The 26,207-nt window shown below is 47.6% G+C and overlaps 1 protein-coding gene across 1 annotated transcript in view; it reads right to left on the reverse strand.

Annotated features, from left to right (window-relative positions):
• LOC133358413 (protein CASC3-like) overlaps nucleotides 1–25,499 on the reverse strand; it is a 33,134-nt gene extending 7,635 nt beyond the window's left edge. The window contains exons 1-12 of the mRNA XM_061576736.1: nucleotides 25,372–25,499; nucleotides 22,409–22,551; nucleotides 16,754–16,781; nucleotides 14,782–14,837; nucleotides 13,751–13,939; nucleotides 10,778–10,926; nucleotides 10,465–10,635; nucleotides 9,274–10,211; nucleotides 8,912–8,973; nucleotides 7,919–8,036; nucleotides 5,340–5,444; nucleotides 2,392–2,603 (exon numbers count right to left, since the gene is read on the reverse strand). Of these exons, the coding sequence (XP_061432720.1) occupies nucleotides 2,392–2,603; nucleotides 5,340–5,444; nucleotides 7,919–8,036; nucleotides 8,912–8,973; nucleotides 9,274–10,211; nucleotides 10,465–10,635; nucleotides 10,778–10,926; nucleotides 13,751–13,939; nucleotides 14,782–14,837; nucleotides 16,754–16,781; nucleotides 22,409–22,546 (2,166 nt within the window). The 5' untranslated portion in view covers nucleotides 22,547–22,551; nucleotides 25,372–25,499. The remainder of the gene's footprint in view (nucleotides 1–2,391; nucleotides 2,604–5,339; nucleotides 5,445–7,918; nucleotides 8,037–8,911; nucleotides 8,974–9,273; nucleotides 10,212–10,464; nucleotides 10,636–10,777; nucleotides 10,927–13,750; nucleotides 13,940–14,781; nucleotides 14,838–16,753; nucleotides 16,782–22,408; nucleotides 22,552–25,371) is intronic.
• Nucleotides 25,500–26,207: the final 708 nt, after the last annotated feature.

Below are 26,207 nucleotides of genomic sequence, written 5' to 3' on the forward strand. Positions count from 1 at the left end.
GCGCGAGTGGGCCGCGCGAGCGGCAAGGGGGCGCACGTTAAAGACAGCCCAGACAAAACCACTCGCAACGCGCGCACGCAACACGACGGACGCCCCGGCGCACCGCACACGTACAAAGGTGGCAGCTGGCAGGGTGGAATGGGAAGCGATCAAGCAAGGGAAGGAGAAAATAAAGATATCGAGGGCAGACCACGAAAGCAAGGTTGATAATTAATTTCTCAGAGACTTGGGCGGGTCACGTGGGACTCAAATCCAACTGTCGTTCCTTTAATTTCAGTAAAAGTGAAATATTTGAACGGCAAGGCCTCGCTTAACGCGTGTTCACACAACGCGTCTGTGCTAGAACGCGGTTCTTCTCTTACAGAACGCTTTTCACACAACGCGGAACGTGCCCAGTTATAAGGCAGTTGCCGAGCGGTCGACGACGAACTACTTTCTTGTGCTGCTTGCGGCTGACCGGTACGGGAATTCTGGGTACACACGCGGAGTGATACGGTACATGGGGGCATACCCTCATCTCACTTGTTTGGCCCGCAATGGGATGACTGATTTTATTTCTTTGGTTTAACATGCAGGCTTTCGCGACCCAACAAGTAATGGGTACCCATTGTAATTTATATGAATTCATTAATCCCCCCACTTCGCACGTGAAGGGCTCACAAGTGAAGTCATCACATCTATCCCTCTATTTAAGGAACGAAACAAGAGGATTTCTCCACAAATCTGGCTGTCCGCGTGATGATGCTAGTTGTAATAACTGGCGAAACGTCACTCAGATTGTAAATCTTGTGGATTTGCTCTCCAACACACCGGTGTGCTGTACTAGTAACGAATTGGCATGTTCTGTTTACGTGACAAACCTTACGAATTGGCTGTTGGGTGGTGGTGGGTTTAACAAAACATTTATATTTACGCGATCTAACCCAAAACAACCTATATTATGCATTGTATTTATTCATAATGTATATACAGTAATTCCTTGCTTAACACATTCTCGCTTAACACGGCACTTTTCATAAACGCATCTACTGCGTTAAAATGAGTCACTGTAATCAGCATGTTAAAGGAAAGTGTCAAGTTGTTTGCATTGTTTTTTTCTCTCTTCTTTAGTTCCCTCCCATCGTCTTGAAGAGAACATGGTGGTGGAATTAGATCCCTTCATTTGCACACCCCGTCTTGCGCGCCTTTCTGATTTCTAATTTAAAATGTTCCCCCCTCTGTTCTCTAACTGGGTATTTGGCAAACGGTCCCAATGCCAAAAAATAACCTGAATGTGACTTAATTGGGATTACACACACCGTAACATACATCTCCTACTGACATAAACTTGGCAGGACCCTCATGTAAACATCGTCTTGGGATTCAGTCAGATTTTCCTGGACAAACAATCTCAGTATGCGGTATTCCCTCGTTATTCACGAACTTATCCATGATTTTGGCTATCCACGAATCGACACGGCTGCTGCATCGAGAGAGAAAGTGATGAGATAAAGTGATGAGATAAGGTGATGAGAGATAAAGGTAAGTTAATTTATAAACTTATTTACTACTTTAATATTCATTTTTATTCATGTTTATCATAACCAATTCAAAAATGTTGGTATAATTGTTATATAATTATAATTGTTACGTATTTACTATTTTCTTAAAAATATATATCCACAAAATTTGCTATTCACGAGCATCTCCGGAACAAATCCCTCGTGAAAGACGAGAGAATACTGTATTCAATAATTCCACTTCCACCTCTTGCACCAGCTTCATCATTTCCTTTACCCGTCGCTCTTTCCGTTCAACATCATTCCTCACCGCGACAAGCCGGCACACTACCACGGTCGGTAAACTTTCCGGATCCATTCTACACATGAGTCCAAACCGCATACTAGCGGTGTTTAAACACCCGGACAGCCGCATCGATGACAACAATGTCTACGTGAACTTATTTTGCACCGTACGTAGCCAACGGTGCTCATCAGAGGTGCAGGGCAACGACAACAAATTAAACACAAAAAGCAGTTCTAATGAAATGAGCTTTCAATCTAAATGATGATTTTAAAGTGCATAGCTCCAGTGGCTTCCGAATATCGGAAGAGCATTCCAGACGGCCGCAGAAGCGCATCTGAAAGCGCGATGCGGTGACCGACTTTGTTCGATGGCTAGCCAAAACCCGCAGCTGCTGCGAGGATGACCGGAGTTCACATGATGACAGTTTATGCTCTTTGACGAGATCAGCAAGGTATCGTGATTCATTTGTGGCGAGCACTGTGTTTGTGTTGTGTCGCTCAAATTAATTTATTTTCACCACAATTTCCGCACAACGCTGTTGCGGCGCCGATAGTTATCTCAAGATTTATTTTCCGATATCCTTCGACCGTTTCGACAACCTCTCACCTGCGGTGGAGGGAAGATGTGTGCGGGCGGCGGCGGAGGCGGCGGTATGGGGGCAGGCGTGTAGGTGTAGCCGGGGTTGGGCAACGCCGCCCCCGGGTACATGATGTTGCTGGGGAAGTAACCGAGCATCTGGGCCGGCGGTGGTGGCTGGCCCGTCGCCATGGAGACGGGCGGCGCGTACATGTGGGTGGGCGACTGGTGCGGGTGCAGCCCTGAAAGCAGCGTGCGCACGGCCGAGCATGGACGACTTATTTTACACGGCACTCTCTCTCCGCGGCAGAGGGACATTTTGTTGGCGGGGCGATCACCACGGACGCCATCGAAAACCGTGGAGCTCAGAGGGTAATTGTAAGGCATGCAGCGGTATAAACCTCTCCCGTTCCGAGACAACTGCAAGTTGCAGGGTGTGAGTGTCCCTTTCAACGCTGAACCTCGGAACGCGTGAGCGGTTCTGCATTAATTTAAGTTAGAGGAGACGAAGTAGCATCGTTGTTTTAAAGATGTCGTACTTACTGCAGAGAAACGTAGAGACACGACCACCGTACTCTATAATAGCTGGCGCCAAAGTGTGCAACACGCCCTCCTGCATGGCATTGTGGGAGCCTCGGTACCGATAATGTATTTTTATTTTAGTTTCTCTTCAGATTCGGAACAACGAAAGGGTTAACACAGATTCTCAATTAAAATGTCTTACTTATTAAAGATCAATAACTACGCTCACAATACACGCATCACATCGTGATCATTGATTGTTTATCATTTACGCAGATTGGAAATTAACGCTAATATTAAATCCAGACCAATTAACAACGCAATAAAAAAACAAGAATCAATTCCAATCAGATTGCAATAAAAAACATGTATCTTTGAATGAAATCACAACCTCCAATTGTGACAATTCGTGACATTCCTGGGGTGACGTGTTACATGCCCAGCGACCGCAGAGCAACCAACATGAGACCAAACGCAAGAGGCCCAACCGAGGATCACGATTGGATTTTGCCTCCAGGCCTTTTTTGCGTGGGTTGTAAATTTGAGCTCACAGCACTGTACATCTTTACAAAAGGAGGTTACCCAGAGGTCAAATGAACACAGTCGCCAATGGAAACATAATGTTCAGATCACTGGTTCAATCTTCACACTCTCCAGGGCACATTTCATCCCCACCATCTCCCTAAGCACCAAGGTCTAATGAGTGATTATATTATTGTCATGCTCGTTACCAAGGAAAGCAGTGCAGACTCTTTTTAAGGAGGGTCATGCGACATTTTTCACAGTCGGGGAGTAAATGTTGCTGTGTGTAATTGAGTGATTTGCAGGTGATTTTATTACAATTGGGATGGTTTGGATACTATTGGTTACATATATGGAGGAATCCCGTACACAGAATAGGAGGGAGAACATCCAAGCTAAACGCAAAAAAGATGCCCGAGTCGGGAATTGAGCCCAGGCCCTTCTTGCGTTTGGAGGCACAAGCGTCACCGCTCTGCCACACCGTGTCACGCGAGTAAGGAGCGCCTTTCCGAGTTGGGAATCGAGTCGGCGTTCAGATAATTATTGGTCCAGATGCAGTTGTAAAAACAACGCTGGTTTTTGTTGTTGCTGTTGTAGTAATATTTGAAACTCTGCGGTTTCCCAAATTCGGGTACCGAGGCAGGACCACCGAGGTCGTACGTACGCATCTAGCGCCTTGCGGGAAGAGTGGGTGGAGGGGTTCCCGCGTGGTTCTAGAGTGGGGGGGTTCTAGCACGGTTCTGGAGTGGGTGGGGGGATTCCAGCACAGTACCCAACAGCGATTGGTTAACCGGCTTCCCCCCGTCCAGACAGTGTTGCACGAGTGTGTACTGCATTTTATTTGTTTTGCTTTTGCAGTTTCGGTGTCCCCACGTCGCTCATGCAAATAAAACGATCTAGGTCTCTTGAAATTATCACATCTGGGTTCAATTAATAAATGCGAAGGTACATAGACCCCCGGTGATTTCTAGCGTTGGCGTCTTAACGATTCCCCTCCGCGGCAATTGAGTCCTCGTTCAACTCAAGAATCCATTAGTTTATTTTCTCATTTTGCATCGTGTCTGGGTTCCCCCCCCCCTCATTCATATATGGTCATTATCTCCATGAGCCCTAAATATAACACGAAGAACGACACATTGCTGTACCTCATTTGTCTCGCCTAATTTGTATTTTTTGGTTCTTTCGGTAAAGTCATGTAGATAGAAAAATAAATAATATATCACGACGTTTCGATCGCTACACAAGCAATCGTCTTCAGGTGAAACAATACAGCAGGCAGACTGCTGAGGCAGGAAGAAATGTAGCGAGAAAGCTACTGAAGCCAAAGGTTATAAAGGTTTGAGGTGGGTACAACCCAAGGGTAAGTGGGCGGGGCTAGAGATGGAATTTTCAAGTAAATGTAAGATCGCAGAGCGAGGCGTACCTCGGTTAATCCGAGGGGGGGAGGGACGGGAGGGGCTGCCGTAACGGGCGAGAGGGTGGGGTGAACTTCAAAGATGGAACAAGGTGAGAGAGAGAAAAATAAAAGAAAAAGCTTCAAATCAAGATTAATTTGTATTGTCTCCATCCTATGTTCCATCTTGTTTGCTCTGCTTCGTTCACATCATTAGACTGTAATGTTTATTTTATTCGCATACTCCTTAACCAATTTTCAGACGTGCAATTTGACACAATTGCAGTGAGTGAAATAATGAATTAAAATGCAAGATTTTCTCAGATGCTTATGACCCCCCTTCCATCTTGCATAATACATGCATGTTGAACTTCTTTCGCACCATACGTAGCAAGGCGTGCTTAACTGAAAGTCTGGGCATGCAATTAAATTTAGGCGCTATACAATTCCAAGTTACATTATAAAATCTGCATCCTCACATGTGTAGTTTATAACAGGCGGAGGGGGAGAGGGTGGAGGGTGGTATGCACCACGGGCTCACCAGGGTGTGGGAGGTTCAGGTCGGGCTGCACCATCATGCCCTGGGGAGGGATGGCAGCCGGGCTGTCCCCACCGTGCCCGTACAGCGGAGCCTGGTATGCCGTGTCTGCGCACAGAAAACCGGGCCATCGCGCCACACACTTTTTAATTTCCAGCCACGTTCACTCTCGAGTGCTGGTTACGCCGACGCAATATGTGCGCGTTTACGTAACTTTGTTGTACGTATGTACAATTTATTTTCCACCGGTGCGTAGCCAACCGTGCTAATCGGAGGTGCGGGGAAAGGAAAAACTAAACACAGAAAGCAGTTCTAACGAAATTAGTTTCCAACCTAGACGATCTAAAATTGCATACCTAATGTCAGAAGAGCATTCTAGATGGCCGCAGAGGCGCATCTGAAAGCGTGCGATGCGGTGACCGTCTTTGTTCGATCGCTAGCCAAAAGCCGCTTCTGTGAGGACGACCGCAGTTTGCGTGATGGTTTATGCTCCTTAATGAGATCAGCAAGTTATCATGGTTCAATTGTGGCAAGCACTTTGTGTGCAATGAGTGCGACCTTATGACATATTCGTTCGGCAACCGGAAGCAAATGCAGCTCAATGAGCTCGACTGCGTTTTTACAAGGCATTAAAGTATCCACACCGCAATATTGAAAGCGTTTCTACAATTGTTGGGTGTGAGGCATCCGCAGAGCTTCACATTTTAAATGTAATGACGCATCAATTCCTCCATTAAACATTGCGACTTGTGCTCGCGATAAGTTAATTGAATCTTAAGCGCAATACTTGATTATTATGCAGTGGGCAAAGGGCTCTCAGTGACTCCTGCAAACAATAGAGGCGCTACATGCAACAACAATGTAACTTTTTAAAATCTTGAATCGAACCGTAACCCTAAATCATGACCATTCATGGAATTGTGAGCGCGATTGTTACATCAGTGACAACTTATAAGACACCGCACTGGAGCTGATATAACCTGCCAGAGCTGGAACATGCAATTGTTTATGTGAATGCAAGGATGATTAAATCATACATGACAGGGAGGTCAACTGGTGACTCGGGGAAATAATGGTTGCATCACCTCAGGCTATAATGGTGAAGTAATTAAATAACTATAACATTGTAGTGAATGCAGAACCTCTGTGGCCACAGAGGTTCATCATCATCATGTGCCATGGTCTATCCACTGCTTAATGGAGGTCCCCCAATGTCATCACCATCCTTCTCACGGTCTTTTGAAGCTACAATGAGTTGAGGTCCTGCGCATGGTCTGATCTCATTGCTCCACATCCATGCCGGTTATTCTCTCAGGGGAGTTCAATCGTTTGGCTTATGGCCGTCGCGTGAACCAATAACATACAAGCACTACATAACGCAAATAGAAAACAGTCAACCCTTGCATGCCCGATGCAATGTCTGTATCGTAGGCTTTAGAATCAATACTTTTTTTTAATACCAGCGAAGGCCCACTGAGCTATGTAGCTCGTTTTCAGAAGTGACCTGGCCACAAATGATAGTTCAACCAAGTGGCTTATCGTGTGGAAATTTATAGCAGCCAAATTATAAAAATGCATGTTTCTAAGTGTGGAGGAGAAAACCAGAATACCCGGAGAAAAATTCAAGTGGCCACGGGGAGAGAAAACATGCAAACTCCAAATATACAGGCGTCTGAGTTGGAATCAAACCTACGACCTCCTGTATACCAGGCAAGGTAGTTAACATCTTGCCACCGCGGCACCCCCGGTTATAGGGGCGGGTGTCTGGCATTCTGCTCGAGAGAGATGCGTTCCCAAACTTCAGATTAAACTCAAAAGTCAACGACAAATCGGACCTAGATATGACATTTCGGGCCATCTGAAAAGAAACATTCGTGACGGTTGAGAGGTTTAACTATACTGTAGTTGATTAATCGATGCATTGTTGCGTGCTCAGTGTGAGCACATCAAGGCAATCCAGATGATCATCAACAACAACACTGCCTGCACAGTGCATATCTGTGCGCGTTTGTGCGTACACGTGCATGCCTGTCTGCATGGGGAACGGCAGTGCAGCGGTTAGCGCACTGCGCTACGAACCCGGCGACCAAAGTTGGATTGCCAATACCAGCAACGGTTATCTGAACCGGTCATGGACCTCTCCGAGGTTGACTCAGCCTCAAATGAGTACCTGTTGCGGTATGTAAATATCCCCACTGGGGAGACAAAGGTGGCCAGGTATGGTGCTGGACACCCACGACTTCCTGGAACATGCTGGCCTACATAGGTGCTCACTAACAGCACTTGCCCCAACAGTCTGTTACGGCTACACGGGGATCTTTGTCTGTATCTACGTGTGTGCGTGCACAGTTGTGTGTATCTATGTGTGTGCGCACGATTATAACTTATTTCACACCATACGAAGCCAAACGTGTGTGCACAGTTGTGCGTCTCTACGTGCGCGTGTTTGCACGGTTGTGTGCATCCATGTGTGTGCGCGTGCGTTTCCGTGCACGGTTGTGTGTATCTATGCATGTGTGCGCATGGTTGTGCGTATCTACGTGCGTATCTATGTGCGTGCGAGTGCGTACGAGTGAGCTCACTTGGATCGTAGTAGGAGCCCTCGATGAGCGGAATGTGCATGGGGGGGGTGGGGTGCGGCTCAGGAACCGGCCGACTGCGCTGAGACGAGTAGCGCTTTGCCCGGCCGGCCTGGCCGCCCTACCGGGGAGGGGGGAGGAGTGAGCAGCAGCAGCGCGATGACGACATAGCTCAGCATGCACCTCTCTCTCTCTCTCTCGAGAGAGAGAGAGAGAGACCATCTTGCCGCACTCGGGGCTGACGCGACCTCACGGCGACAATGCTTTCCAACATCCCCCACACCACATTCGCAGCTGTCGCGGATGTCATCCAAAGCATTGACACGAGGCACGGGCAACGACGCACACGTGTGGCCAATGCCTACACAGTTGATTGGTCAGAACTGCTTTGATCTGCGCAGGTGGAGGTCACACATCATGTGGTTCTCATGGTAACGAAACTTCTCCTCGAGACTGCTCACACAAGTCACGGGGTATTCATTTAAGCTTTATTTAGCCAGGCAAGCATGGCATGCGTATTTCATATTTATATTTAAAAAGGATAAATTCTAAAATGAATTTATTTAAGACTTTTTTTTGTGGGTTTAACAACAAATTAATATTTACGCGATTGAACCCCAAAAAAATACTACCTCTATTATGGATATTTGTCGTGAGTTCGGATTTGAATGACTTCACATGGTCATGCGGTCGGATAAAGTGTGGAGTTTTTGAAGCTTCGTGACCATTTCAAGCGAAACGTTACGAATCACGTTTGTTTATTCGTTAAGAATGTTTTTTTGATTACTTTTCAATCTACGTGGCTTTACCGAAAGACCTAAAGAATATGAATTCCTGCAGTCATGAAAGCTTTAAGTCAAGAAGAATGTTTTTGTTTAACATTGCATTCAACGACGCGGCCACTAGTGGCTGCAGGATTCACGTGAACCCATTACAGTTTTGCGAGTATACCAAGTTGGAACACGTGGTGATGGGTAGAAAGCTTGCACTGCTTACCAGATCCTCGATTCGGTTGAACGGTGGAGGCACTGAATTGACAGGGAGATGCGTGGCACCACCTGAGTGAAACACGCGCCAATTGTTATACGTATGCCTCGCCATGAAATAACTGCCCAGGTTTCTCTGCTAAGAAAGTTGACTAATGTGAAATTACGCCAAACAATTTCAAACATTTGTGGGGGGATACTCGTGACTCCTAGAATCACATTAAACCAATAAAAATGTTTCAGTTTTGCTATTTGTAATTCACGGGCAAGAGGGGTATGGGGCGAAACCAGCGTAACATGCCTGCGCCGTTTCGACGGCGCGCGGGTGAGCCCGCGGCCGGATCCCCCCACTGACGTTATGCGTCACACTACCTCTGTGCTCGCGCTGCGTGGGAAGGTAGTGCGGCTGTGCCCCGGGGTTCCAGGTCTGGCCGAGGCTGATCTGCGCCATGCCGTGCTCCAGACGACCCACGGGCGAAGGCTCCAACACGGGCACGTCCCACAATGGCTGCGGCAGCAGCGCGGCGATCGGTCTCGTGCGCTCACCGAGCGGCTTTAGGGGTGGCGCCAGCGGTTGCTGATGCTGAAGCTGCTGCGGATTGTGCTGATGCGGTAGCGCGGTGGCCGCCTGCGTCTCGGGCAGCGCAACGAGGGGGACTGTGCTCGGTGCCAGCGCCGAAAGCGGCGCCGGCGAGATGGGGTCCGTCGTGGACGCCTGTCCCGGCAGCTCTGTGGGTTTGTTGCGCAAGCGGCGCACGCGCGAGTACGACTTCCGCTCCGGCGCCTTGTCCTGAGCCAGGTCCACCGCGAACGGCGCGTCCCCGGTTCCCGGCGCCACGGTCGCTGCGGCGGTAGCAGCAAAAGCGCACCTCGCTCCTACCTCCGCCTCCGTGCCCGCGGACAAAATCTCCGCCCGCTTCTCGCCCTCCTCCTCCGTGTTCCCGTTGTGCTGCTGGTGCCGCTGCTGGTTACGCTGCGGGGACGACCGAGTGCCGTCCCGCGCCGCCGGCGTCCCCGGGGGCTGATCCCTGCTCGAGTCTCCCTGTGTGTAGGCGCGGGCGCGCGGCTCCGTGTAGGCGCGCTGCTCCACGTAGGCGCGCTGCTCCACGTAGGCGCGGGGCCTGCCGGGCAGTGCCGCGGGACCGGCGGTGGTTGGGCCCGGCCTCCGCGGCGCCGGCCTCCGCTCCGTGTCCTTGTCCTCGTCGCGCAGACGTGCCGGCCGCTCGACGGGCTCCCGCTTAGGGGCCTGGTAAGGCCCGCGGTTCACGGGGGGACTCTCCCGGCTCCATCGATCGCTGGGGCTGCGGTATCTGCGTGGCACAAACATGCGACAGTCGTCAGCATCGCTCGCGGTGGCACGCCGAGTGAGCCATTGAGGGGCGCCATGGCCGTGGCGATCGGAGGTCAGCGCTCTGAACTGCCTCCGCTGAGAACCTGGGTTCGAATAAAGTGTCGAGGGTTGATGGGTCTTCGTCTGAACGCATACGACTTGGAAAACCTCGTCGCATCAAATTTTGCAAGATGGGGTCGTGCCCGAGGGAGTCGTGCCCGAGGGGGTCGTACCTGGGCCGGCGGAGAGGCCGGGCGTCATCGGCGTGAGCGCCCGAGCGGATGTCGTAGCCGTACAGCGCCACGAGCTCCTCGCGCGACTTGGGTGCCTGCTCGTCCTCGCGGAAGCGATCGTGCTCCCAGCGGCCCGCGTCCCGCCACAGCTTGCGGTTGTGCACCTTGGCCCTGCGCCGCCGCCGCCGTCAATTGAACACGTCAGATAAGAGCACGGCAAAGGGGGACTCTCGTTTTGCGACGGGAAGGACACGTAAGGTTCCCCGGTGTGGCTCAGGGGGGGGTCCCCACTAGATCACCACATGGCACTCACCTGGCATCCTCCTTGTTGTTGCCTCCTCGAATGTCGTGTTCGAAGAAGAGCCCTTTCCGCGGCACAAACGCCGGGTTCTTTTGGTCTTCCTCCTCCTCGTCCCGCTTGGAATTCTTGCCGCCTGCGATGGTGGGCGGGGCGTCATCCTCCTGTAATTAACACCGCGGGCGAGAGAGGAGCATTAAACGAGCAGCTATGTTAATGTGAGAGATTAGAATGTTAATGGCAGATCACAAAGCCGCAACCTCTAGGTCGGGGCGCGAACGTGGCTGTGTAAGTTTGAGAAATTTAACCCGTTAATGTAAAATCGGAGAGCCGAAAATAACAGCTAACATCGGAAGGTGGTAGGATGGGAACATCACAGCCAGTTATGACTTAAACTGGTTGATAACGTCCTTCAAATGATTGCTCAATTTATATACATTCTCTTGGTTGAAATTATGTCTGTGTCTGTATATGTGGATGGTTTAATGAACAAATCTTTGTTGATAGCCAGTGGGTTTGCAAAGTACCTTTGTCTTAGAGAAATCAATTTTGCGTGAGCCCACCACATTAAAACAATGATCAGCCACGGCCGAGGTATTGGTTCTACCGTGTTTCAGATCTGCCTTATGTTCACGAACACGGTCGGAGACATGTCACTTAGTTTTCCCATTGTAACTACTGCCGCAGACACAGCTTAGTTTGTAGACGCCGGGATATTGCATGTCAGGGATCACATCCTTCACAGATGGGATCAGATCAGAAATGTTATGTACTGTGTTAAATCGAACCTGGATCTTTGTTTGCTCATGATTTTGGAAATATTTTTGGTGACCCCTGCTATGTTTGGCAAGGTGATGGTTTTGATTGGGTCCTCAGATGGTTCTTTCCTAACAGTTGGGGTGACAGCTTTACAGATTGTGTAGTCTGAATATACATTCATCTTGAGGGCTTGGTGTATGTGTTCCAGTTCACTGACTAGGTGATGATGGTCGGAAATACATCGAGCTCGATGGTGTAGAGTTTTGATGAGGGAATTCTTCTGGGATGGATGGTGGTGGGAGTCAGGTTTTAGATAGGAATCCGTATGGGTGGCTTTCCTGCAGATAGTGTCCCATTGAGCCATCTGGTCTCTCTTTCAAATTCACCATTGAGGTGGAAAAGGATAGCAAGCTACCATACTTAGATGTTTTAATCGAAAAGAGACCAGATGGGGCTCAATGGGACACTCTTGCCTTTAGAAGCTAACCCCCTTTCCCTGATGACGACCGCTTGAGTTGCGATGGAAACGTCATCGTTTTTTGTTATTTTCTTTGAACCTATCTACGTGACTTTAACGAAATACCCAAAAAATATAAAGGACCCAAAGCACAATGTCACGGCGAGCTTTGCGGTTGGGGGCGTTTATCAAAAAACCGAGCCGTTACCCGACAAAATCGAGCCGTTACCAGAGGGATTAATAATCGCGCCTGTAGGCAGCACCACGGCCCGAACCAACGAGGAAGGTTGGTTGAGGCCGTGTGCGCACGGCAGAGAAGGGTAGGCAGAAAAAAAGAGGACTCTTGACAGCACGAGGCCGATTCAAAGCGGCCTCCCTCGGTGCCAGCTTGGCGAATGCTGCAGGTTAAGGTCGTACACTTCACTCACAAATGGCTTTTTTGCTTCTGCACAAATATATATGATGGTCACGAACGTGTATGCACGGTCTTTGGATGTTCACATCGAGAACGTGTCCATCTTCAAGTTATTAATGAGCTTCTGCAATCCTCTCTTCCTGACACTTCTAAACTGTGGTCCTGATGCTATGTTATAATCTCATAATTTATCACACTCAGCAATGTCACAATGACACTGCAGAATGAATTCACACTGCAGCTTAACAGACCGGTGGCTCATTGGCTAAAACATCTTAAGAGTAATATTTTTCCCTTATACCGCTTCAGGACACGAAAACAAAGGGAGAGTTTATGCAAGTCGATTTATACGACCAGCACGTATTACGGGCTCTTCAGAAAGTGACTGACAGAATGGACCCTTCTCAAAATACAAAAAAACTGTTTATTTCTCTACTTTTTGACCGGTTCCTTGTTCCTGTAACATGTAAAGCAAAGTATCAATACTTGCTGCTTGTATCGCGACCTACGCACCCACGATTGTAACAAAGATCTGTCCTGTACGAAATCTGTACCGTCGCAGGCGCCGATGACAAAAGCGTAACAGCTTATTGGACCCCCTCCTGACGAAATATGTTTTCCGATTTTAATTCATAGAGCGCCTTAACCAAGGCGCTTGACATATATTTACTCATTTGTTCAGGAGAATGGTGTGGCGAAATGAGATGAGTTTAGAAGGATGGTAGTGCACGATGAATATGATTGATGATGCGGGAAATAAACGATGATGAGAGCGACAGTAAGTGGTAGATGATGATGAGCGAGTGCGATGAGTGGGTAGGGACGTTGGGAAGAGTGACAGAGTTAGTGATGGGGAAGGGAGAGGATATGGAAGTTGGGGAAAGTGAGGGCTAACAAGTGAATGTTTTAAGGGAATAATGATGAATAGTGAACGAGGCTTATTGCTTGACATAGGAGCAGATTGTTCCAGAATAAGGGGGCCAGAAGCTAGAAAGAACGTAATGGCGATTGGGCACAGGGAGGAGTGGAACAGAGACAGCTGGGATTGTGAACAGAGAGGGTGAGAAGGAACGGAATGAGGAAAGCGAGACACGTTGTGCGTATGTTGGACTTCTCTCGCACTGTACGTAGCCAACCGTGCTAATTTGGAGGTGCGGGGGACAGTCAAACTAAACACAAAAAAAGGAGTTCCAAAGATTTTAAAGTGCATAGCTGCAGCGAGCTTCCTAATATCGTGATATCTCTCTGTAGCGAGACCATGGAGAGATTTGTAAAAATAAAACCTATCTGTCGGTGGAGACAAGAGGAGCCCCTGGTGAGGGGGGTTGGGGGGGGGCGACGACATGACGCTGCTTACCGGGGCCTCCTGAGAGGCGTGCGAAGGTTTGCGTACTCGGTGCGGCCGCTCCGGCCGCTTGTCCGCGGGGGTGCTCGCTATCTTCTCTCCGGCGACGACGCCAGTGACAGCGCGGGGCACAGAGGAGCCCTCTTCAGCTGCTTCGTCGTCTGTCACGGAGCACGAGCCCTCCTCCTCTTCCTTTTCATCCTGTAGCACAGACCATGGCCACCACCATTGTCATCTCCGTTAGCAACATTCCTGGCAGCTGAGGGGGAAGGGGGGATATGTTATGTGCCATGACGCGTTTTCTCCCAAATAAAATGTTAACCTTTTACAGGGTTTAAAGTAGCTTCCAAATTACATGGGCGCCACGGTCGAAAGATGTTAACAACCTCGCCTGCTATGCATGAGGTTCGTGGGTTTGATCCCGACCCGGACGTCTGTATATTTTGAGTTTGCGTGTCTTTCTCTTCCCATGGTCGTGTGGATTTTTCTCCGGGTCCTCCGGTTTTTACCTCCACATTTAGAATCAACATGCGTTTAGAGTAATTGGCTGCTATAAGTTTCCTCATAAGCCACATTGTTGAGCTATCAATTGTGATAGCCAGGTCGCTTCTGAAAAAGAGCTGTATAGCCCAGTCGGCCTTACCTGGTAAAATAAAAGTTTTCACTTTGTTTGGATTTGGGAATATTCTTGGGAGTCTTGTACCATTTCGTGCCAGTGTGTGATGTCATAACCCATATCCGGACGCACGTGAAGAGATAAATGACGTGAATTATTGCTATTCTTTTTGCCATTCAGGACAGTGAAGGTGTCCCCGCTCAGAGAGAATGGCAAGTTGCTTTTCATTGTAACTCGTTCAAAACAGGCCGAGACCCAGTCTCTTCCTGAGCGACATTACCCTTACATATGACGGCACTGGCGGTAAACATTATTGAGGGCTACCACGGAGAAGTACCTTTGTGGGCTTAATGGCGTGAAAGGGTGTTTTATTCATAGTTTCCCAAGAGTCAAAGCGCATCACTGAAATGCTTTGCTCGAGTCTCACCTCCGAGTAGTGCGAGTAGTTGTCATCCGCGCTCTCGTACCCAGAAAGCACTACACCTACAAAAACACAACACGCAATTAGCTCCACAACAAAAGGGGTGGTACCGACAGAGACATTTAAGCAGAACGCCACTTGCCCTAAAGCAAAGATGATGACTACGCGGACCTAATCCTGTGGTGATTTAGAGATGCTATCCAGCAACATGCTACGACGTCTAATTAACAACCCCGCCATCTGCTTCGGCCAGTCAGCCTCCACTTTTTCCATTGGACCACAGCAGGTGCTGCAAAGCGAAGACCATTTCAACCAATCGCTTTCTCCCGTGGGATTTCCGGGTCAAACTGGCCAGCTATGAAAGAACAGCTGAGAGAAGAGGAAAAAAACATACATTTAATTTATTTGGCCACACGACACCATTCCCCTTGCAGCCCGTGGATATTTATGGTAGCTTAAGTGACAACAGGTTATGTCAAAATTTTTAAAATGCATTCCTAGTGGACCTATCGCACGAAACTTGTCGTCTCAAAGACGCTATACGAACCCGACACGAAGGGAATTTCAGGGACTAGCAATGTTAAGAGGTAAAACGTACATTGGCGGTTTGCAGTCTGGCTCTAATTGTGGCTCAATTGAATAGGCTAGCAAATGTTCACTGCCTATGACCAAAACCGACTTGTAGTGCTCATTCTCAACAAACACGAATATATCTGCATGCTATAACAATGCCCTTAACTTAAGTTAAATAATTAGTGTCATTGTGAATAATATAAATAACAGCACTGATACAATAATTACTTATTTATCCAGAACCACACCGAGTCGTACGACTTTTTTTCAGGAGGGTTGTTACTTTAAAGATGTTTTCAGCCAATCAATGATTTGTGTTTATCCAAGTTGGAGGGAACCGGAGCACCAGGAGAAAACCCACGTACGCGCGAGGGGGCAACGCTCTATCCCCGTACAGACAGAAACGGACGGCGATTAGTTCACTTGCTGTACTGCCTTCGACTGGCGTGCCAGGGTATGGTACCTCCTCGAAAAGTTCATCTCCGGTGTTAATTTCTCACCTTATGAAAAAAACGATTGACATTGACAAGACTGCCTCTTTGTATAGACACTGCGCCTATCCTTGCAATATTAATATATTTATTCAAGATGATATCTTGGTTACATTTTTTATCATACGAAAAAACATGGTAATGTTTTGTATAGGCCCATCAGTTTTCATAAGCCCTAGGCACAGTAGGCACTGTTCCTAGGGCCTACAAAAGGCACTGGTGCCTATAGAATTACACGGCTCTGCTCCTCAATCATTACAGCTGCCTCACCAGCTTTTTGTAAAATCAGTTCAAGCAAACCCTAGACTGACACTGTGCCTCGGGCCTACGAAAACTCAAGGGCCTATAAAAGGCACTGTGCCTATTGGATAATACGGCCCTGCTCCTCAACCCTCACAGCTGCCTCCACAAGGCAGTACTACAGGCCACGTGCAGTGTAACCACAACACAATAAACCTCCTTCATCTGTATTTCCACAAAAACAAAAGTATATTTTTACACAACTCATCGGGCCTCCATCGCCTTCTGGGAGTGCATAAATTCAGCAGCATTGAGAATGAGTTCAAGCAAACCCTAGACTGGTTTCGACATTACGTTTATCATCAGCAGAATCAGTTTTGCTTGCTTGAATGGATTCCAGTGATATGCCAGACACAAACATAAGCAGACGATTACTTTAAAGGCTGTTAAAATAAAGCCAATACAACATATGCAAAGTTTAAGCAACTATTATGGTGGCAAATGTAAATAAGAATCTCGTCTTTTTTCAGGTCTCTGCACAAAGATATATCCCATGGCTCAAGTTTCCTCCATCCCATCTCATCCAGCTACCCAAATCCTTACCACACAGCACCACACTCCACGCTTTGGCTCTTATTAGAGCCATGAATGAGTTAAAACAAAAAACAACTCACCATCTCTCTCAGGGACACCTTCACTTTCCTAAAAGGCAACAAAAACAGCAGCAATTAGTGACATTTATGTCTCTTCATATGAAAATGGACATGAGCTATGTCATACACTGCCACATTGTATGATGTGATTAGTCATCTTATTTAAAAAAAAGTTTCATTACTGATGAACAGTTAAAAGACATAAAATGCAGGTTCAACTGCTTGTATTTGTCAGCAAGGCAATGGTGTTTAGTAATGGCATGACAATGTATATATAGAGACATCAATCGATATGAATTATGCACACAATACATGCGTCAAATTATATGTGCAGGAGCTCACGCTTTAATTTGTATGTGTGTGTGTATGCATGTATTGAACTTCTTTCGCACCATATCGTTTGCATGCAATGGTTTCACGTGACACCTCCAGAGGAGGTCGAACCGTGACCGTGCATCGCGACATTTGAATCAAACGTGGGGGGCTGGGGTGTGAATTATGAAACCCCTTAGTGCATTTAGCACAAACGGTTTTTAACACGTCGGGCGAACATTTATTTTTAAAACTGAAAACCATACATAGTGACGAGACCGTTACTGTTTAGCACCTTTGATTAGCACGGTTGGTTATGTACGGTGCGAAATAAGTACAACATACATACACCGCACCTCCGATTAGCACGGTTGGCTACATGGTGCAAAATAAGTTCCACATACGTACATACACCACACATCCGCTTAGCACGGTTGGCTACATGGTGCAAAATAAGTTCCACATACGTACATACACCACACGTCCGCTTAGCACGGTTGGCTACGTGTGGTGCAAAATAAGTTCCACATACATACACCACACCTCCGGTTGGAAAAAAGTTCACCAGACATGCATACTGTGCAAACAATATCAAATGCATCTCGTTACCAGAAAGTTCAATAAACGATGCCAGTTGTAATTTATTATCCACGTAATTGCAGAGCTCGTATTGCAAAAAATATTGATATATATAGAACACTTATATATTCCACATTGCATTTAACAATGGGGTTAACCTTGCAGCTTGAGTTGTAATATTAGTTACAGCTAGAGTTGTAGTATTAATTATAGATTTAATGCAGGGTGAATATCAGATTTTTACTATGCGCTTCCAGCAGGTAAAGACAACTTAAACTGATTTGAAGCTGAACATGATTCAAGTTGGCCAGACTAATAAGCAGTCAAACGTGGGTGAAGATGGGTCCCTGCGTAATCGCTCAGTTCCTTCATGCATCTCTTACTTCATACATTTTAAGGAATGGAATGTAGGAAGTCCTTTGCAAATGTATTTCAAATAAATATCATCACAAGGGAAAACATCACTGTGTGTAGAAAACGTTGATATCTATGGGATTTTTGTTTGGATGTTTTGCCACAAGTATTTATGGCTAATGCAGACTTGATGCCCTGAAATAGGTATCTATTTGGTATTTGAACATCTAAATGCCTCCTGTTTTATTGCCAGAAAGGGTAAAGCCTATTCTTATTTTTTCATCAAATCGTCAATAAATAAAAGGGCTTAAACTCAAAACATGTTTTATTTTTATTTTACCAGGTAAGGCCCACTGAGCTTTATAGCTCTCTCCACACTTAGAAACATGAACACATGTTTCTAAGTGTGGAGGGAAAAACCGGAGGACCCGGAGAAAAATCCAAGTGACCATGGGGAAAACATGCAAACTCCAAATATACAGGCTTCAGGGTCGGTCGGGATCGAACCCACAACCTCTTTCATACCGTACATACAGGAGATGATTCAGCCACACACTCCACTGAGATCTTCACCGATCATGCCTTACTCGACATACCGCACTGCGGGCTTCAACCCTAAGGTGTCCGCATGGCACTCCGACTCTTGGGAGTACACTGCCTTTGGGAGGTCAGGAACTCAACGCAGCTGATGGAGACTTCTAAGTTTCCCACTGAAGACCCCACCACCTGTTTAACACGGCCTCTCTCTCCAGTTCTCTATCTTGTCTCCTTAGTCTTAACTCTGAGATACATTGTTTACTCCTTCTAAATTTACATATTTTTTAATTACAAAAAAACTGTTTTATGGTTGTACCACTTCAGTTCCTCAAGCTACCAGCACATGAAGAGAAATGTCGGACATCACGCAAAAAAACACACACGGTGCGACTCAAAAACACAACAAATGGCTATATAGCACTATCTTGAAAAGCACTCTCTCATTTATCTAATGTACTTCATGGTTATTCAATTTACAAATGACAACTGGCCAATGAAAAAACCACGGAAAGTCCCTGGACATGAATGCGGCAAATGACACCTATCAAGGTCTTACAATTCAATAAAACGTCATCTCAAAGTCAAAATGTATCAGGTATTAAGGGAGAGTGTGGGAGTTTCAGAAGCAATAGCAGCTAATAATCAGAAACGTCTAGAAGGAAGAAAGTCCAAAAACATATGGCCAGTGACATCACCAGCCAACAACAAACAAGCAGAGGCATCGACCTGCTTCCTCCCTCTGTGTTTATTTTCTAGAAGCTTCTGTTCAACTGTGCTGGGTTTTTTTCAGTGCAGTCACAGCCAAGTCGCTCAGCGATACATTTACATTCATAGACGGTTCAGGAAGTGTTGATATATGTGGGCACGAATGAATGTGAATGTGTTAACTGAACAATAAAAATGTAAAAGGCTTAGGGTTCATTGATGGATGACACCAGACAATATAAAATGTAAACGCTGTAGAAAATGCAAAAAACATCCTCAACATGTCACAACGGGGAATTGGTCACTATTTTTAGAAAACTATATTTTTGGCCACATCCAAGATGCAAAATCCAACATCCATTTCCATAAGAATGTGGTGACCAGGTGAACGGACTATTTTCATTATCTTTATTCTTCATTTCTGTAAGGTATTGCTTGACCTATAATAGAGACTTTATGGGTTAGATCGTGTAAATATAAATGTGTCATTAAACCCGCCACCACCCGACACAGCCAATGAGTAAGATTTGTCACGTAAACAAAACGTGCCAATTCGTTACTAGTTCAGCACACTGGTGTGCTTGATAGTAAACCCACAACATTTACAATTCGAGTACCGTGACGTTTGCCGGTAATTACAACCAGTCGCATCAGGCGACAGCCGCAATTGTGGAGAAACCCGACCTGTTTCAGTCTTAAAGCATTGCTAAATTCTAGATTTGAAGCTTTCGTGACTGCAAAGATTCATATTCGTAGGTTTTTTTCGGTAAAGTCACGTAGGTAAAACATTAAAATTAATAAAAGACGGAAGCTTGTGTTGCCTCCGAAACGTCGTGATTTTTATTTTACTTTTATTAATTTTAATGTTTTACCTACGTGACTTTACCGAAAAAACCTAAGAATAGTATTGCAAAAGTCTGCTGTGAAGTAGACAACTATTGTGTACCAGTTTCACAGGACACGAATCCTAAAAAAAAACTCAACATTACAGGGCAGCTCGAACGTTGACTGTACACAAAGCATAATGGACATTCGGTCCGAACTTGACCAGTGCCACTCGCAGAACTCCCTTGCAAATGCAGACAATGCCAATGGGCCCTCTCTCTCTCCTGTTTAAAAACATACAAAACAAATCTCAACGAGCTTACAATCTCAATGGACTTTCACGCGCTTCAAAAATCAACACGAGGGGGGGGGGGCGGAAGTTTTGCTCGGTTAAATCGACTCAATGAACTTGGTTAAGCAATCACAATGGGCTCTCTCAGCTGGGCGAATGGTGTTTAAACTATAAATAACTTTCCGCAATGAAAGGCCACTCACTGGTTTAAACTGCAGCCTATTCCTGCACACGATTCTGTTTCAGGGCTAACATAGAACCATTACAAGAGCTGTTCGTGCACCGCTGCAAACGAAGTGTATATGTAGTTGCAACTCTGGGATAGTAAACGTTTCACCGACTCGACAATGCAAGTTAAAGCAATGCAGTCTTAATAACGGTGTGAACTGTTGACTTAAAACGGGGTTTATTTGGGATGCCACGGTATACAGGAGGTCGTGGGTTCGATTCCGACATGACGCCTGTATATTTGGAGTTTCCATGTCTCTCCCCGTGGTCGCGTGCATTCTTCTCCGGGTCCTTCAGTTTTTCCCTCGAAAATTTTAAACACGCGTTTGGTGTATTTGGCTGCTCTACATTTCCATATGATTATATGATAAGCCACTTCGCTGAGCTATCATTTGTGATGGCCAGGTCACTTCTGAAAAGAGCTACATAGCTGTGGGCCTTACTGTACCCGGTACATTTTCAATTGTTTGGTTTCAGTTCATTGTGTTTTACAAAAACATTGAATTGTGGTTTTCACTGTCAGTGCAGCGTTGGTTGTACATCATTAGCATGCATGTGTCCTATAGTATGAATGGGTTGTAGTAATTACAATATTACTACTGACAATATTTTGACTACTGTACTCGCATTCAAACTGTAACACTATATCTAACAATGATGCCATCGTATACAGGACTAACGCATTGAGACTATGTGACCAATAGTAACAATTATTATGTTTTATTTTAATTATTTTATTACTTCCCTTCTACGTGACTTTACCGAAAGAACCAAGAAGATGAATCCCTGCAGTCACGAAAGCTTTAAATCGAAATTTAACCGCCTCTACGGGGAGGGTTTCCACATAACTTTGAGATCCTTCAACAAGCTCCGGGATAAGAAGGCTCAGCTAATCGAGTCTCTCACCTTTCTGAAGAGATGCCGCGACTCTAAGGTAATCCAAGCTCGTGTGCTGTTTCATTCAGACTCTGTCGCCTCGACGGACCTGGTTTTCACCTGAGGACGGCTGCTTGCGTTGTGGCCGAAACGTCGTGAGAATTGTTTTATTATGTTTTATTTTTATTATTTTATTACTTCCCTTCTACGTGACTTTACCGAAAGAACCAAGAAGATGAATCCCTGCAGTCACGAAAGCTTTAAATCGAAATAGTAACAATGTTAGCTACATTAGTAAGTCTCACACAAGTCGTAGTACGAGCGGGAACGTGGGGCGTAGCAACAGTGGTATTGCGAGTATTTAGGAGTAATAAAACATTACGTTTATGAATCGTCTTTGTACAAAGCAGACAAGGTCCGCTAGCACCATAAAACATGGCATAGGCCGAGGTGAGGAAAGTATTGAGTATTGAATAGTAGCGTATCGATCTTGGTAAGAGTAATAGTATTGAGGACAGTAATAATACTGCACTGTATTGTTAGTAGGAGCACACGTACAATAGTAGTCATGCGAAGTCATAAAAAGTATCAATGTGAGCGGCAATGGTATTACTTACATTATCAATGTGTTAGAATGGTCTCAATGCGATCATAGTTGTAGTATTACTGTTAGAATGGTCTCAGCGTGAGTAAAGTTGTAGTATTTGTGTTAGAATGGTCTCAGTGCGAGTACAGTACCAATAATGCAGTCTCTGTGAGAGTACACTAGTGAGTACTACTAACACTATCAACGCGAGTGCGTAAGTAAGAGCTACAGTAATAATTAAGGGCGCGCTAAGTTAATCGAACGATCGCAGTCGTAGTTACAGAATTTAGCGGCAGCGTGGAGCGAGGCGCTGAGAAGGCCGCAGGCGCCTCTCGCGCCGCGCCCCGCGCGCCTCCCCCCCCACCCCCCGAGCCGCCCTTACGCATTCGGACTCCGCGGCCCGCGCGGGGATGGCGGCCGCCTTCTCGGGCCCGCGTCCCGGGGAGAGGTCGCTCTCCTCCTCGTCCTCCTCCTCGTCGCTGTCCTGAGAGGCGCCAGTCCGCCGCCGCCTGTCCGCCATCACGCCTTGGTGGGGGGGGGTGACGTCATGTCGCCGCAGAGCGTGACGTCATGTCGCCGCAGAGCGTGACGTCATCGGCATGTAAAGGAAAGGGGAGGGGTTAACGAGGGGTGACGTCACCAAGCGAGACGGATGACGCTTCGTACGCGGGTTTAATGTCGATCGGGAGTGACGCCATTCGAATTGGAATGTGCGAGGCGGTTCTGAAGGATCAGAATCAGAATGTATTTGTACGCACGTATGTTGTATGTAGTTGTATGTAGGTTGAACTTCTTTCGCACCGTGCGCAGCCAACCGTGCAAATCTGAGGTGTGGGTGAAGGACAACTGAGCACGAAAAGCGGTTCTAATGAAGCGAGTTTGTCAATCTATTCTAGATGATGATTTACAAAGGAGCCGTCCATAAATGACATCACGCGATTTTGGACGATTTTTCACCCCCCCCCCCCCACTTCGACACACGGCGTCACAAAAAGTCAGACCCCCCCTCAAAAATGACGTCACAAATGTCTGCCCCCCCCCCAGGTGCGTGACGTCATTTATGGACGGCCCCAAAGTGCATACATAGCTCCAGCGGCTTCGTAATATCCGCAGAGCGGTGTCAAGACAGCCACAGAAGCGCATCTGAATGCGCGCGATGCCAGTGACCGTCTTTGTTCGATGGCCGGCCAAAGGCTGCGACGCTGCTGCTGCGAGGAATCCGATGAGCTATAACGCTCTTGTTCACATGTCCAGTAGGTAGGTTGCTGGTCAGAATGTTGCAACAATAAAAAAAAACACGATAGCAGTGCAAAGTATTGGTAAGGTAAAAAAATACAGGCAAAACTAAACTATGTTTAATTCTTCCAGGTAAGGTCCACAGAGCCATAGAGCTGTTTTTCAGAAGCGACCCGGCTATCACGAACGATACCTCAACGAAGTGGGCTTATCACGTGGACATTTATAGTAGCCAAATACCCTTGAAACGCGTGACGTTGATTCTAAATGTGGAGGAAAAAACCGGAGGAGCCAGAGAAAAATCCACACGGCCACATCTTCTATATATATAAAGTCGCAAATCTGTCTGTCTGTCGGTCTGTCTGTCTGTGTGTGTGTCTGTGTGTGTGTGTCGCCGGACCATACGCAGTTTCATTGGACGAAATGTGAGGGATTTGCGAGACGCGATTGGTCCGTTTGGTTTTCCACGGCGGTTGCCCCTGGCAACGGGTAGCGACACATTCGCTGCGGGGTGGACGCCATTTTTAATTCCCGTTAAAAATATGCGCACGCATTAACACGCGACTCTGAGGTAAATTCATCAAAGTTTCACGTCCTCTTCACTCCCCCCCCCCCACCCCAATGTGTGCAATTACTATTATAGGGTCGGTAGATAATAAAATTATAGCGATTAGACAGTATTATTGTAGCGCGGGGGGGGGGGGGGGTGTAACGGCCCCAGTACCCAGCCTCAGCCGGGTGGGCAATTTAGGCGAGGCCGGAGGCTCTGCACGGTACTAGGCCTCGACACCCCACCACACTATAGGCCGTACATATTACTGCACAGCGGCCGAGGAGATCGTGGCTGGGGGGGGGGGGCAAGGGTAGCAGCCCATCTGTGTATATATGTAAGGTTATTAAGAAATATATTTTTCACCCGGGCAGCGCCGGGTACTTATGTTAGTTCCAAATATACAACAGGCGATACAATATTTCATAACCAGGCCTATGTTGGCTCGGCTTCAGAAATCGTGTGTATTTTAATGGTAATTTATCTATTTGCATATAAATGTAGTGGCAATATATGAGTGTGGGGTATAAACGGTGGAAGTGCTGCGACAGTGACGGCATCGTTGCCCCGTAACAATCGAGATGCTGCCGGTGGAGCACACGTGTAGTGAGTCCAACTGAGTCGCAGACGTTATCTTGGGAGCAACACTATTTATTCACATACAATACATAACATAACACAACCTACGCTTGGGTCTCGAATGTTCATCTAGCCACGCTACGACAGAACTAGACACGGTTCGCTATCCTGGTCCGGACCACAAGCTCCTTCCCGGACCTCGTGGCTAGAGGCTTCTTCTCCCCGACGTGGATCTTCGAACACCAACACTGGAAGAACCCCGAGCTCCTCACGGAGCTCTCATTATATGCCCCTGTGCTGGGGCTGGCTCCGCCCTTAGCCCCGCCTACCTTCCAGGCTTCTCAAACTCCTTTTCGAATGTTCCCGAGAGCTCTTCGGGACCACGTGACCACACCTCAGCCACCGTCCACCGGTGCCCCCCCTCCAATATCGTCCAGTCACGTGACAACAGGTCAACCCCAGGGTAACCCTGGCTGACTGACGCTTGCTCTCGCTCCCTCACTGGGAGCCGGCACCGCACACTGCTCGTGATGCCTACGCGCTAACCAGCGCCCATCCAACCACCGCTAGTGTTGGTACTGCAGCCAGCAACCCGGGCTGCCCGCAATGACAACATTACCGGCCATGACTTCGCAAGTCCCGGCACCACACAGTGACAAGTATAGTCCCTACATCACCCCCCCCCCCCCCTACGTAGCTTCCAGCCGTTTCCAGCTGCTAACTCCCCCCAAAGCAAGCAACCGACGTAAACTAACATAACAACAAACAAGTGTGCTCCAACAACATAACAAGGCAACAATAAATAACCCAATCCAACTGTACAATATATACACATGACAACAAGACCAAAAAAACAACCGGTCAGCCTGACAACCACGGCGCACGGAATCCCCACAATCAACATTTCTCACCCTCAACGTGTAACAACGGTCATGAGCTCGATGGTGAGCAGGATCAGCCAAATACAGCCCATAACTCACGTGAGCGCGACAGTCCATGATGGTGTGGGAGTGTGCAATGTGCGGGATCATGCAAATGGAGTCTTTGAACGAGTCCGTGACGCCGGTCCTCCAGACGGGTTGGGCTCGACCGCCTTGGGAGGGCCGGGGGGAGCAAGAAATCGACCCAACGAAGCCGGCTACTCTCGCAAAGCAGTAGGCCGGGTCGTCGGGTCCTTGGCCTTCCGAGCACGCGAGGCCGACACGAGCGGCCGCGTGCAAGGCATCAGTCGCGCAGCGCCCTGGGGGCGGAACAGAAACAATCTCCTGAGACCCCGCATCGGCAGACACACGCCCCAGCTCATCGGGCACACTCGACACTCGGTGCGTTCGATATAGAGATGAAACAAACTCGCACGGCGTGATGAATGGTTTCAGGTGAGAGGGGTGCTCAAGCCAGCTCCGCTTACCAAACCGAACCTGGTCACACTGGGGCCTCACGACTCGAACGACATCAATCGGCCTTCTCCAAGGTTGCAGCAATTTAGATGACATGCCCACTGGCACCTGCAGACAATGCAACCAGGTCCTGTCACCCGGCGACCGATCGTGCAGCAAAACATGCGGCCACCCTTGAGCCGCTCATTGGCCAGCTGCCTGGCCCGGGAGTTAACGCTGGCGGCTTCCTGCACCTCAGAAAGTTTGCCCATTGTGAATCGAATCGAGTCAGAAATGTTGGATACCTTCGGGGCTGGCGCGGCCTGCAACTGTACATCAATGGGAGGGTCATACTCTCTACCATACATCAAAAAGAAGGGAGAGGAGCTGGTGGACATGCGCGGGGTCATCCTGTAAGCGGCAAGAACCGCAGGGATATG

Source organism: Lethenteron reissneri, chromosome 61, assembly GCF_015708825.2.
Source record: "Lethenteron reissneri isolate LAM-NWPU_2019-01 chromosome 61, ASM1570882v1, whole genome shotgun sequence".
NCBI lineage: Eukaryota > Metazoa > Chordata > Hyperoartia > Petromyzontiformes > Petromyzontidae > Lethenteron > Lethenteron reissneri.